The following is a 16,096-nucleotide window of genomic DNA, read 5'->3' on the forward strand; positions in this document are numbered from 1 at the left end:
AAACCTTAATTGTTCTCTGAGGACATAAAGTCCAAAGCAAGAAAAACAAAAATAAATCCAAAACTAGTTATTTAAACCTAATGAAATGATTATCTGCATGTTCATTTGTTTATATCAGCAACAAAAAACTTTTTTTTTTTGAGTGGTTTAAAAAAATTTTTTCCCGCGGAAATTGTGTGTGGTCATAGCGTCCGCACCGGACAACTGACCACAGCAATCTTTCATCACGCCTGTCTGGTACATCCTCTCAATTATCGCTCTCTTTATCACGTCTTGTCATCACCTTTAAATTCTAGTTCCTGGCGGTGGCCGGAGGACCAGAGAGAGTGCGTGTTTGTGTTCTGCTTCCACAACGTAGTTGTCTGTCCAGTCTTCGAGGGCTGGCACCGGGTCGTATCTTGTCCGCCCTGTTTGTTTGCTGCTCAGGCATACAACAATTTGGATAAGATTCACCACGCGAGGAATGTTTAACACACACCTTTCTATGTATCCTTTTAATGCGATAAGATATTCTGTAATCTATTTCCATACAAAAAATACAATAGACATTCATATAGGAAATCCTGTTGGACCAAAGGAAAAGCGATGGACGCTTGGCTCATGAAACTTTCATAAGCTCAAAAAAAAAAGACACATAATTAACATCAAAAAGGCTTTTAATCGTTATTTCATTATAATGATTAAAATTTTAAATAAGGACAAACTATAGCACAGTCATTACCCTTTAATGGAAGAATATATTGTTAGACAGTTAGTATTTTTAGTTTGTATAAAGACGCACCATAATTGACAGACTTTGAACCCGAATAGTGACTCGACTGTGTCCTTTTGTTGGACCTTCATCTGACATTGTCTAACTTGTTACCTTTTGTTGGACCTTCATCTGACATTGTCTAACTTGTTACCTTTTGTTGGACCTTCATCTGACATTGTCTAACTTGTTACCTTTTTTGTATGTGTGTTTACGTCTTTCTGGTTAGTCACAGTGAATACACCCGCACAAGAAACCCAGACATCTCCAGAGTAATCTGTCCAAGTCAGACAGGCATCACTAACTACAAGACAGGCACATCACAATATACATATATAAATAGGCCTACCCAGGTAAGTATATTGTCCAGAAATCGATTATAATTTACTAGTCGACCGGCGGCGTAGCATACGCCGCTATTTTGCAGGGCCGGCCTTAGGCCACTGCAACCTATGCGACCGCAGTTCGCCCCGCACTTTCATAGGACCCGCGCTAATTCTAGGTGTATAAATTATTAAATTAAACCATTTTATAACTTATAACAGATTTCCTGCGGCCTCCTGTCGATTTACCAGGAGTTCCTGAAAGTCTCCTGAAATTGCATAGTATACGAAAAAGTCCTAGAAATATCCGGAAATAATTAAAATCTTTAGAAAACTCATACAAATCTCCTGAAATATATAAACAAAAATTGTCTTTTTGGGGTGTCATTCAATATGGAAAACTCCAATCCTACGCGCGATAAAAAAAAACGGCATTTTGCAATACCCGTAATTGTGGAATCTAGTGAAAGAAGCTTATCGCACCTCAAACTAATGAAGAATTACTTTAGGTCAACAATTCTCGTTGAAACATTTGGTAACTCTTGCAATTAAGCGTGATCTATGTAGGAAACAGAATTCTTATGATATACTGAATAACTTCGCTACACGCAAGGCTCGTGTTGTAATTCTGTGCGTAGTAAAGATTGAATAAAATGCAAAGACGAATATATTTTCTAAAACAAAATCTTAATTTTCACATATTGTCCGTATCCCTACCCAAACTGGGCCCCGCGAAATCCGTTTCGCATTGGACCCACAACGGCCCTGCTATTTAGTGACGGGTGAATACGGAGTAGGTTACTTGTTCTCTTTCCATGACTTTTTGGTCACAATGGTTAAGTCCGGCCCTACTATTTAGTGACGGGTGAATACTACTTGTTCTCCCCCCCCCCCTTTTTTTTTCGCCTCTAAAATTACGTGGGATAACCTTAGTCCGTCTGACTTGGTATCCAAACTCTTGAGCCATGAAGAGAATTATATATATAGATGATTAATTCAAAGTAAAAACAAGAACAACAATAAAACAACGGAACTAATTTCATTGTCGCTACCTTTAAGGATCATATAATGTAGTAAGGTAAAAGTTTGCAAGCGAAATATTTCTTGAGTCTGCCTTAACATTCTAGAAGAAAACATTTGATCATAGAGCGACTCGCGGAATGTTTCAAATTCAACAAGTAATAAATATAAATTAAAGAACGAGACTACTAAAAACACACAACAAAGCTTATCTGAGAGGAAGAACTTCTAATTACTATCATTTATCTCAAGATAGCAGGGTTTAGCTCTCTTTCTGATATATAGAACAAAAATAAAAAAAATGATCACTATTTGATTGACTAATCGATTACATTTGAATAATTGTGCAAAGTTTCGACTTGATCCAATGTCCTCCAATAATTGGAAGTGGGAGAGTACATTTGTACAAACTTAATAAGGAGAAAAACTCTATATGTACATCCACTTCTCTGAATAAGAAGCATTTCTTTTGCCTATTTCGATACGAAACAAACAAAAATTACAAATAATTAATTAACTAATTCGTCAATTTTTTAAAATCGATTTATGTTTTGTAAGGTACAATAAATAAATGGGTAAAGTTACAATTTGATCCGAGATTGGGTGTGGGAGTAATAACGCATACGAAAATTGAACCAGACAGATAGACAGACAAGACAGACAGACAGAGTTTGTAAAAAAAATAGAATAAAAAAAGTGAAACTATTTGAACTTTGAAAACTTTTGTGCGTAATCAGCGCTGTGTACTCTTGCGCATGGAAACTAAGGGAATGGACAAAGACGTAGGCCTGACCTATATCAGAGCGAGTCATGTCGTCACAGCAACTACTCAACTCAATGTCACTTGCTAATGACTCTATACTCACTAATGAACTCTCGCTTTCCACCCCCTCCCCCTCCTTCTTAATGACGTTCAGCATCTCAACTTGATATCAGAAAGATTAACGAGCCATCGAGGCTAATGAGTTTGACAACTGATTCGGAGGAGATACGTTTGTAGCAGACCAGACCTAGATCTAGATTGAAACAGACGTTTCTAGTCGTGTAGGAAGAAATCACGCACACGCTGAAACAGGCGACGTTGGAAATTGTGAGAGGTGGGCGACAATAACAACCAAAACAAAAACAACCAAAACAACCAAAACAACAACCACAAAAACAACCAAAACAAAAACAACCAAAACAACAACCACAAAAACAACCAAAGCAAAAACAACCAAAACAACCGCAACAACAACCACAACAACCAAAAAAACAACAACAACCAAAGCAACAAAAAAACAAAGCAACAACAACAAAAACAACAACAACCAAAACAAAAAACAACAAAAACAATAACAACCAAAGCAACAACAACTAAAACAACAACAACCAAAGCAACAACAACAAAAAAACAACAACCACAACAACAACAACCAAAGCAACAACAACCAAAGCAACAACAACAACCAAAGCAACAATAACTAAAACAACAACAACCAAAACAACAACAACCAAAGCAGCCACAACAAAAGCAACAACAACCAAAGCAACAACAACAGACAAAGCAACAACAACAAAAGCAACAACAACCAAAGCAACAACAACAACCATAGCAACAACAACCAAAGAAACAATAACTAAAACAACAACAACCAAAACAAAAACAACCAAAGCATTAACAACCAAAACAACAACAACAAAAACAACAACAACCAAAGCAACAAAAACTAAAACAACAACAATCAAAGCAACAACAACCAAAACAATAACAACTAAAACAACAACAACCTAAGCAACAATAACTAAAACAACAACAACCAAAACAACAACAACCAAAGCAACAACAACCAAAACAACAACACAAACAACAACAACCAAAGCAACAACAACCAAAGCAACAACAACAACCAAAGCAAAAACAACAGCCAAAACAACAACATTCAAAACAACAATAACCAAAGCAAAAAAAAAACAAAACAACAACAACAACTAAAACAACAACAACCAAAGCAACAACAACTTAAACAAAAAATAACCAAAACAACAACAACCAAAGCAACAAAAACCAAAACAACAACAACAGCCAAAACAAAATAAAACCAAAGCAACAACAACTAAAACAACAAAAACCAAAATAACAACAACCAAAACAACAACAACCAAAGCAAAAACAACAACAACCACAACAATAACAACCAATGCAACAACAACCAAAACAACCAAAGCAACAACAACAAAATCAACAACAACTAAAACAACAACAACTAAAAGAACAACAACCAAAGCAACAATAACCAAAACAACAACAACAACCAAAGCAACAACAATTAAAACAACAACAACCACAACAACAACAACCAATGCAACAACAACCAAAGCAACAACAACAAAACAACAACAACAACCAAAGCAACAACAACTAAAACAACAACAACCAAAGCAAAAACAACCAAAACATCAACAACCAAAGCAACAACAACTAAAACAACAACAACCACAACAACAACAACCAAAGCAACAACAATTAAAACAACAACAACCACAACAACAACAACCAATGCAACAACAACCAAAGCAACAACAACAAAACAACAACAACAACCAAAGCAACAACAACTAAAACAACAACAACCAAAGCAAAAACAACCAAAACATCAACAACCAAAGCAAAAACAACTAAAACAACAACAACCACAACAACAACAACCAAAGCAAAAACAACAAAAAAACAAACAACAACAACCACAAGAACAATAACCAAAACAATAAAAAGAAAACAACAACCTAAGCAACAACAACTAAAACAACAACAACTAAAACAACCACATCCACAACAACAGCAACACCAACACCTATGGCAGATATGGCTGCACATTTAAATGTTCCTGTAAAATTCCAAACCTGTGGTAGAAAAACGGTTCAACTGGATTTAGTGCATAACAAACTTCATAAGTTAGCAAAGAACTAGACTAAATGTAGCCACTAGGAAAGACCTTTGCCTTACTTTTGGATAATTTTAAGCTTGAAATTTCTGAGTCCACCCAACTCTAATGGGTGCCTGAATTTAGTTTGAGACAGTTGTGCTGGCCACATGACACCCTTCTCTTTAACCGTTGGCCAAAGAATCAGATGACGTTAACATCACCTGCCCTAGAGACCGCATGGTCGGAAGGTGAACTTCACTTTTTTATGTGAACAACTTGGCAACTTGTAACTACATCTAAGACTAAGACTAAGACTAAGACTAAGAGTAAGACTAAGACTACTTTATTGATCCTAATGGAAATCCGTAGTGATTACAATGACTTTTTTTCTCACATAGAGACAACACAACAGAAACATACTCCTAACTAGAACAGACCCAACATCAAGAGTTCATTCAGCGGCTACACACAGGCATCTTGGTCCTTTTCATGTTTTCTGATCAAGGAGTGGCGTTGATATAGTGACTGTAGTCTGATCGAGTAAGGTACGAACGAGTTTTTGTACCGCTCTATTCTGGTCTTGATTAACAGAAGTTCGCGACGACTTGACGTAGTTATGATGGAGCGGGTGGGTCTTGTCTTCCAAGATTTTTCCGATTTTTCCTAGACATTTTTGTGCAAAAGTTCCTTTAAATTTGGTAATGTTGTGCGTGTGACTTTTGATGCCCTTTTTATGATGTTTTCTAGGCGGCGCAAAAGTTTAGATGAAGCGTTGCCTTGCCAGCAAGCTATTCCCTATGTTAGCAGATTTTGCACAGTGGCGCTGTAAAAATTATGTAGGATCTTCTTATCTATATATATATAATTCTCTTCTTCCCTCAAGAGTTTGGACGAGAAGCAAAAAGTAAAGGAAAGATTACTCTCTCAAGAGGGGGGGGGGGGACACGTTTTCACAGCTCGCTACGCATGGCTGCGCGCTGGACTGTCAAACCCTGCCCCTCCCATCCCCGGATGTTCCTTCAGAGTTGAAGATAATTTTCTTCCTAGTCCAAATCTCCCGCACGACGACGGAGGATGGGAGCGTGCAGAGTTTGAACCCGGGACCATAGTTAAGTCCGAACAACAGTCCAGCGCGCAAACCACACGACCAGACAGCCATCCAATGCTTGTGAACCCTTAATAACATTTTCTAAATGATGTAAGGGAGGTAATTTTACATGTATTTTAAGATGCTATATGCAAACCCCATTAGAAACAATAAAATTATGTCTAAATGCTAAGTCACATCATAGTCTATTATTGGTAAATTATTTTACATTCTGAACAAAAACATAGAATTAACATTAGTCATTTTCTCTACTACATAGATCAGTTCTCTCTTTAAAATTTAACTCTGGTAAAGTAACTGAAGACAAGTTATAGTTTGCTTCTAAGTTAGAAACAGTATCAACGTGATAAATAGAATTATGGAGTCTCTTTTTTCTATGTTCTACATATGTTGGTGTAATCAGAGGGTATCTAGTGTCCTTAGTAAACGTTTATGATTTGATAAAAAAAATTGACAATACGCTTTTTAGATTATTTTTTTTATCTACATATGTTACATATGTTAATATATTAAAATGTGAATATTACTTTTAGAATAAAACGCTAAATCTAACATTCAAATGGAATAATTTAACATTTTTTCAACAATGAAAACATTGACAAAGTCGATCGTGTGGAAAACTCACTAGTATACAAATATACATCGTTCCGTTTTATTGAATTGGAACCAGATAAAAAGTAGTCCAATGTTCTACTTTGAATGTCAACATTTTCAAATGAGCTTATGAAAAACGTAATTTAAAAATATTCATGAACAATTTAAAAAATTTTCTACTATTCAAACAACATATAAAATTAAAAAAAAACAAAGCCAACATGTTTTAGTGGCCTCTTGGAAAATGGCATTACGCCAAATAAAAAAAAGAAAGAACAATTGTTCAACATCTCTTATTGATTTTAAAATGGAGTTGCCGGAAAAGAAAAAAGATTTACAAAATGATGTCTTCCGTAAAAAAAGAATGTCAACATAAGAGACACAACAAAGATATGGCTGCACATAGAAATATTCCTGGAAAATTCCAAAACTGTGGTGGAAAGTGAAATTATTTTTAGCTTTTCCCACAACATACATGGTTCAACTGGATTTAGTGCGTAACAAACTTCATAAGTAAGCAAAGAACTAGACTAAATGTAGCCACTAGGAAAGACCTTTGCCTTACTTTTGGATAATTTTAAGCTTGAAATGTCTAATGTCGTTAGACTGCAGGAGGAACAAGGTTCCCATTAGCTTCATTTCATTTGCAATACTAATATCTGTATACAAAATAAAGCTAAATTTACATAATCCTAAAATAGTAGGGCCTACTATTTAATAATTTGCTTTCTCACTCTTCTTTATTAGTATTTTTCTTAGAACGAGCTCTGGCGGATTTAATTAAAAGAAAAAAATACAAAAAGAGGCGGTAGGCCAAAAAAGTTTGAAGACCAGTGATATAGATCAAAACATTTGGCTCCTGTGAAGCACATATTGTGGAACAATCAATTTTTGACTACTGAGCCCTCAGAAGTTTTTATCACTTAATTTTTTGTCATTTGTGTTGTGTATAAGATATTACATGCTCATTATTTTAAGTGATCATCATTTACAATTAGTCAATTTTGTCCACATTTAAAATTAAAGGTTCCTTTGCTGTCTATGCAGAAAGTGTAAGTACCTATTACTTTGATGTTTATAATAATTTTTTTGTGTAAATCGAGTCTACTTACCTCTACAGTCTATTAATCCATTCGTTGAATTAGAGCGAAAATGAATACTAGATGTTCTGCTTCATTACATAGCGACTTGATATGTTTACGAGTTTCAATCGTTTGAGTTTATTTTTGGCGGAGATCAATAACTAAAGGTAATGCCGAATAGTGTCACTAACAGAAACGCTTTCTTAGTCCAGTCTGTATCCTGATTCTGATTGACCTCTAGAATCTCGTAGTCTGGCTGAGATGGGTTGTCTCGGGTTTCACGAACAAATTATCGCAGGGTTCATGCTCTTAATCTAAATAAAAATTAATCTTTAGCTTAATATTATTAATTAATATTAATATTAATATCTATCTGAATATTAATCTGAACATTAATCTGAATCTTTAATCTGCTTCAATCCTGACCACCAAATTCACTTCAGCTGAGCCCTGCACAACATCAACTACAACGCTGGATAGATCCCCAGGTGATTCGAACACAAACTCCTAGGCCACCCAGTTTCGCAACGACAAGATGACATTCCTTAAGACTTTCCATTAATTAATATTGACTTTGGAAAACTGAGCTCGTTCCCTCAACTTCTACACCTAGAGTCATAGTATAGATCTAGAGTCAACTTATAGACCTTGGGTCAATGTATAGATCTAGAGTCAACTTATAGACCTTGGGTCAATGTATAGATCTAGAGTCAACTTATAGACCTTGGGTCAATGTATAGATCTAGAGTCAACTTATAGACCTTGGGTCAATGTATAGATCTAGAGTCAACTTATAGACCTTGGGTCAATGTATAGATCTAGAGTCAACTTATAGACCTTGGGTCAATGTATAGATCTAGAGTCAACTTATAGACCTTGGGTCATAGTATAGATCTAGAGTCAACTTATAGACCTTGGGTCAATGTATAGATCTAGAGTCAACTTAAAGAACTTGAGTAAAGGGTCAATCTCTTATTCAAATCCTCTTCTGTAAATAAAATAAATATTTTTCCTTTAGTTAAGTGTTACATACCCACACTATGGTACTGCAGTTCGCGAGATAATAAACGACTTATTAATTGTTGTTTTGAATTATACGAAACTTATATGCATACTAAATAGATTTTTTCTCTTTAAAAAAAAAGTAACCATTTTTTTTGTTAAATGTAGTAGTTAGTATAACAGAACTTATTTAACTTAACAATACAATGTAGAAAAAAAAATATTTTTTTACAAAAAAAATTTAGCGATGGATCCGTTGGTGCGTTGAAAAAGCCTCCAGTGTTTACTAATATTAGTGAATAGTTATAAAAGTGGTGTATTTTTATGACAAACTGCTTGCATAAGTGATATACAAAATTAGATTTTTCGCTTTCAAAAAAGAAAAAAGTAGCCGTTGCATCAGAACTTTGAATGGTCTAAAATATCATGATGTCGGGATTTCACTATCTTTTCTAGTTTACGAGATCTAAACGGGACAGACCGACGGACATTCCACGCAAAACTTATAGCGTTTTTTCTCCTTTCGGGGGCCGCTAAAAATGTAGTTGTGTGCACGTGCGTGGTATTCACCAGAAGTGAGATGAAAGCTAAAATAAAATAATAATTAATGCTAGAAATTGTCAGTGCATAGAAAAAAAATATATTGAAGTACGCCATTCAAATGGTGCAACCGATAGAGCTGAGGATGTAAAGGTCATCAGTTTCTGTGGCTTACGGTTAATGAGTGTGTCATGTGGCCAGCACAACGACTAAATGCCATTACATTCACCAATAAATGTCAGGTGTCCATTAATGTTGGGTGGACTCATTGACGTCCTAAAAATCCCGAATTGTGAAATCCCAGTCTTCATCGAGATTTAAACCCGAAACCCTTCGTTTTAAAAGCCAAGCGCTTTATCACTCTGCCACCCTGCTCCCTTCGATTCTGTGCATAAATACAAATAAATATTCTGTTAACAGCTAGCTGTTGACTTGGTTATCTGTTGACCTGGTTAGTTTTTGACTTGGTTAGCTGTTGACTAGGTTAGCTGTTGACTTGGTTAGCTGTTGACTTGGTTATCTTCTTTTGAGGAGAAATCTCAGTAATGCAGCAAAGAGATTTTAAACTTGGTATCATGGTATTATTTTTTTTCCAACTCAACAAAACATTTCAGTGTCCACGGAGACATTTTCTGGTGGTGTACTCGCTCGTTTCTAACATAATAATAATAATAATAATAATAATAAAAATTATGATAATAATAATAATAATAATAATAATAATAATAATAACAGCAACAAATTAGTTTCCTTCCTACGGAAATACGACTCCGATGCAACCCCCCTGAACCTACACAATGCTGATGTCAATATAGGTTTGGACGACGTAGGGCATGAGATTCGCCAATGGGAAGAAAAAAACACTCCACGGAAAATTCCCGGCTTCATTACATGGGGACAACATCGACAAGGCTGCTTCCTTAACATGGCTCAAAGCAGGTCATCTCTACCCTGAAACAGAAGGCTTTGTTACAGCAATACAGGACAGAGTAATCAGGACAAAAAATTACGAGAAGCATATCCTGAAACTCAATGTTGTCGACAAATGCCGAAAATGTGGAAATGTGGGCGAGTCGATTGAACACATTATGGCAGGATGTCCAGCCCTATCAGAATCAGCCTACCTAGGTCGCCATAACCAAGTTGCAAAGTTAATACACCAACACTTGGCTTTGACGTACAAATTGATCGGTAAGGACACTCCCCCTTATTATAAATACTCTCCGCAAGAGGTTCTTGAGTCTACTGATCATCTGCTGTACTGGGATAGGCCTATTCTGACCGACAAAACGGTAGATTTCAATCGCCCGGATCTGCTGTTCATCGATAAAAAAGAAAAAACCGCTACCATTATCGATATCGCTGTACCACTGTCTCATAATTTAAGAAAAACTGAGATAGAAAAACAAAGAAAATATGGGAACCTAGGCTTGGAGATTAAGCGTCTATGGAAATTGTCCAAAATAACAATATACCCCATTGTTATATCAACCGAGGGGATAATAACAACTGACCTCACAGACACCTTCAAGGCCCTTAACATTCCTAGGAACATCTTCGTTGCCTGTCAGAGGGCGGTACTGCTGCAGACCTGCCACATCACCAGAAAATTCCTCAGTGGAAACTGTTAAAGGGACTACGATGAATTTTGTTTCTCTTTAGCGAAACTCGACCCTGGCAGCGCCAGAGAATGACTACTCGTTCATTTCTAACATAATAATAATAATAATGGAGATGTGAAACAAAAAAGAGAACGAAGTCAAGAACGTCTCTTCTATTCAATAAGCTTGTATGATTCATCCCTTCATGATCTGCTGTCTTCATGCTTGATCCATCTCTTGGCGATGGTAAACGCTAGACTGCGCAAGGTAGACATCTAAAACAAGCGTTTAGGAATGGCCACATAATAAGCTTTCCATCTCTATCTCCAAACCGCCCCCTCCGCCCTTATGTACTCAGTTTTTACAGTGGATTTCAAGTGACCTATCCACTGTATATGTGTGTTTGTATGTCAAGCGAATATGTCTACGAGATGAAGATGAAGATTGGTCAAGAGCTGGACAGTGGTGTTGAGTAGCTCGCGCAAGTGGCACGCGCTTAGTAAAAGCCGAAGCAATTTAATCCTTAAGATGAAATGGAGGCTTGACCAGGTTGAAGGACACGCTCGAGGGCCTCTCTTGCGTTTTTCTTTACAACCCTCGATAACATCCAACGCATGACGTAGACCCACACCCTTGCCAGCGTCATCTACGAGCACATCGTGACGTCATAGTGGATGAAAAATGACGAAACAAATAGTTTTAGAGTAGCCTACCTTTATTTTTTGTTGCTGTTTAGTATTTTATAAAATAAAGAGGCAGACTGTAGATTATATAGACACTGTAGATTATATAGACAGACTGTAGATTATACAGACAGACCGTAGATTATATAGACAGACTGTAGATTATATAGACAGACCGTAGATTATATAGGCAGAACGTAGATTATATAGGCAGACCGTAGATTATATAGGCAGAACGTAGATTATATAGACAGACTGTAGATTATATAGACAGACCGTAGATTATATAGACAGACTGTAGATTATATAGACAGACTGTAGATTATATAGACAGACTGTAGATTATATAGACAGACCGTAGATTATATAGACAGACTGTAGATTATATAGACAGACTGAAGATTAAAGAGACAGACTGAAGATTAAAGAGACAGACTGAAGATTATATAGACAGACAATAGGGACGACTAATGAAGGAGAGGAATGAAGATTGTTTCATTTCTTCTGTAATGAGTGCTCGTTTGTCAACTTTTGGAGATACTTTTGAAATTTATCTATAAGTGTAACTTTAAAAAAACCCTCCAAAAGTTATTTAAAAACTTGTTATTTTTTTAACTGCTAGAGTTGTTTTTTTATTTTATAAATTCCAAAAGTGTTAATTTTGTATAAATATATATATTTATTTATTTATTGGCATGCCTGGTGGTATTTTTTAAAAACTCTATGAGTTACTTTTTGAATTATTTTTTAACTCCAATAATAACTTTTAAAATTATTTTTTAAACTCTAAGAATTGGTTTTTTAAATTATTTTTAACTCAAGAATTACTTGTTAAATTATTTCTTTTTAAACTCCAAGAACTACTTTTCAAATAATGTTTTTAACTTTTTCTTTTTGGGTTCAACTCAACGAGTTACGTTTATAAAAAACTGAAACAGACAAGAGTTCATTTCTTATCTTACAAACATCCGACATCAAACATCCGACATCAAACATCCAACATCAAACATCCGACATCAAACATCCGACATCAAACATCAGACATTCCATTAACAAAAAATGTTCTTTTTTAACTTCTTGTTTTTTTTTTCTGCAAAGATAAAAACTTAAAGCAACTGAGAAGCCATCACTTGCCTTCTTTACAGGACGAAGTAGCCACTGAGAAGCCATCACTTGCCTTCTTTACAGGACGAAGTAGCCACTGAGAAGCCATCACTTGCCTTCTTTACAGTACGAAGTAGCCACTGAGAAGCCATCACTTGCCTTCTTTACAGGACGAAGTAGCCACTGAGAAGCCATCACTTGCCTTCTTTACAGGACGAAGTAGCCACTGAGAAGCCATCACTTGCCTTCTTTACAGTACGAAGTAGCCACTGAGAAGCCATCACTTGCCTTCTTTACAGGACGAAGTAGCCACTGAGAAGCCATCACTTGCCTTCTTTACAGGACGAAGTAGCCACTGAGAAGCCATCACTTGCCTTCTTTACAGGACGAAGTAGCCACTGAGAAGCCATCACTTGCCTTCTTTACAGGACGAAGTAGCCACTGAGAAGCCATCACTTGCCTTCTTTACAGGACGAAGTAGCCACTGAGAAGCCATCACTTGCCTTCTTTACAGGACGAAGTAGCCACTGAGAAGCCATCACTTGCCTTCTTTACAGGACGAAGTAGCCACTGAGAAGCCATCACTTGCCTTCTTTACAGGACGAAGTAGCCACTGAGAAGCCATCACTTGCCTACAGGACGAAGTAGCCACTGAGAAGCCATCACTTGCCTTCTTTACAGGACGAAGTAGCCACTGAGAAGCCATCACTTGCCTACAGGACGAAGTAGCCACTGAGAAGCCATCACTTGCCTTCTTTACAGGACGAGGTAGCCACTGAGAAGCCATCACTTGCCTTCTTTACAGGACGAAGTAGCCACTGAGAAGCCATCACTTGCCTACAGGACGAAGTAGCCACTGAGAAGCCATCACTTGCCTACAGGACGAAGTAGCCACTGAGAAGCCATCACTTGCCTTCTTTACAGGACGAAGTTCCAAAGAGGATTAACGTGATTTACTTTAAAAAAAAAACGTCACGTGGTACGTTCTAAGGGACGAGACAGTGTCTTGTCTTTCAACGTTTGACATCATCAGAATGAAGGGAAAGAGACACGATGAGAAGATACGATGAAATAGAGACAGCTAACAGTGCAAGACAGCGGAGCGCTTAGAACTCACAAGCAAAATATACATTTAAAAAAAAGGTTATACATGGGGTAAACTCCACATTTACAACTATATCTCCTAATAATGTAGAATTTATTTCCCATTATTGATATCAAACTAAATAATAGATCACCAAAAATTAATTGGTTAATGCCACTTTTAATTGATTCGTGTTTTGTTAGGTACTATAAATAATTGTGGAAAGTTGATCTGAGAATGGGTGTGGGACAAAACACCTCATATTTAGCCATATTGAAGGATTAATTTCAATAAAAATAATTAATTTCCAGTAATTAATAGCCTATATAATGTGTTCATAATTTTCACCAGACACACAGAGTGGGTTGCTTGCTATAAGCTTTGTGGTCCAATGGATTCTCCGATACTGCTGGTAGCGAGATTCATAAAGGGAAACAATCATATAGATCTAGTCCCCTGAACACTGTACACCGGAGAAGTTTCCGACATGTCTTCTGCAGTACCGCTACCTGACAGGTAACAAAAAATATTATGGGTAATATTTAGGGTCACAACATTGTCTGCAAGGTCAATTGTCGAAACATCTGCTGATATCAAAATTGGATACATTGTAATTATAGTCAATGCTCATAGTCGGGTAGACATTGATACGTGCTTATATATATATATTTTTTTTTGTTTCATTTTGAACTTTTTGCACTAGGATAAGATAAGATAATTTCTATTGATCCAATCAAATGGAAATTCCGTTTGACTACAATTGACAACCTCAGCGTAACTACTGTAACAATAACATTATAGATACAAATACGAACAACATTCACACACGAAACACATATACACTCACAACCAGCGCTTTATGAATTAGACTTCTATGAACTTCTCGATGATGACAGATGATCTTGTAACGCTCTGACCGACAGTGGGAAGAAGGAGTTTTAAAATCTTTCTGTTTTAGTTCTAATGGAAAGGAGACGACCACTTGGTTCAGATCTGATGTAACAGTGCTTTAATGGGTGCATGTTGTCTTTATTGACAATTGTGGATTTTTTCATGCTAGTCTATAGAACATCCGGTCGGTTGAAACCTACACTACAATAATCATAGACTGTGAATCTGCACAACAATAATCATAGACTCTGACAGAATCTACACTACAATAATCATAAACCGTGAGATAATCTGCACTACAATAATCATAGACTGTTAGATAATCTACATGACAATAATCATAAACTGTGAGGTAATCTTCATTATAATAATCATAAACTGTGAGATAATCTACACTACAATAATCACAGATATAAAAACTACACTACAATAATCACAGATATAAAAAACTACACTACAATAATCCTAGACTTTTTTTTTTTCAAAATGATCACAAATAGAAGTAACATTTGTCAAACTAAACTCGGCCATTTCAGAAGATGATATGCGGCTATTCTCTACCACTCCCGGTGGTCTCAGCAACCAATGTCGGTAACAAAGAAGTAAAAAACAAACCAAAGCGGTTTTACTCCCCTCTCCCCCCTCCATTTGGCACAGGCAGTTTTTAATATTCATTTTTAAAAGCCCATAATCTTGTAGCAATCTTTGGCTGAGCTCTCCTTTCACTGCCAACCACCACGTGCGGTAAGAACGTGAGTTTCACTTTAAAGGAATGAGTTTAAGGGGAAAAAAAAAGGAAGTGAGAGCTGTGGGACAGGGGGGGGGGGGGAAGAACTGCCCATCATTTGCTGCACGTGCTCCGGGGCATCTTACGGCAGAATCTCGAGACATCCCCCCCCCCCCCCACCGCGATCACAAGGGCTTGTTGCCCTGAGCCAAGAAACATTACTGAGGAGACCCGGAGGGGGAACTGCGCTCCCAGGTGGGATATTTCACTGAACGGAGTGTGAGCGAACGAAATCGTGTGTGTGTGTGAGAAGTGTGGGAGTGAGAGTGTGGGGGTGGGAGTACAATAAGAGCCAAAGATTGAAGTGTGGGATAGAATTGAAAAAAAAAAAAAGAAATAAATGTGAAAAAAAAAGTAATTGTGCAACAGAGGTGAAATAATAATGGTCTGAAGAATGTTTGACAAAGTGTGCTGTGACGATAGGACCTCAGGGATGTTACCTTCAACTTGGGCGACTTCAAAACAAAAGATTCCGAGACGAGATTGAACACATGAGTTATGGTTCTTGGGATTTATATTCAGCCCATTTATAATGTACATTAAAAATAGAAATATCTTCTGTAAGACGTTAAATAGCACTTTCCACTTCATATTTATTTGTACATTTTTGTCCTATCTGA

At 36.7% G+C, this 16,096-nt stretch overlaps 1 protein-coding gene across 1 annotated transcript; it reads left to right on the forward strand.

Moving 5' to 3' along the window:
* The first annotated feature begins 2,142 nt into the window (after window positions 1-2,142).
* On the forward strand, window positions 2,143-5,829 carry LOC129924577 (putative uncharacterized protein DDB_G0286901). Its single transcript, XM_056020263.1, is given in 5 exon segments — window positions 2,143-2,147; window positions 3,302-3,359; window positions 3,484-3,796; window positions 3,799-3,961; window positions 5,748-5,829. Coding segments are annotated over 5 exon segments (621 nt in total).
* Window positions 5,830-16,096: the final 10,267 nt, after the last annotated feature.

Source organism: Biomphalaria glabrata, chromosome 1 (assembly GCF_947242115.1).
Source record: "Biomphalaria glabrata chromosome 1, xgBioGlab47.1, whole genome shotgun sequence".
NCBI classification, from domain to species: domain Eukaryota; kingdom Metazoa; phylum Mollusca; class Gastropoda; family Planorbidae; genus Biomphalaria; species Biomphalaria glabrata.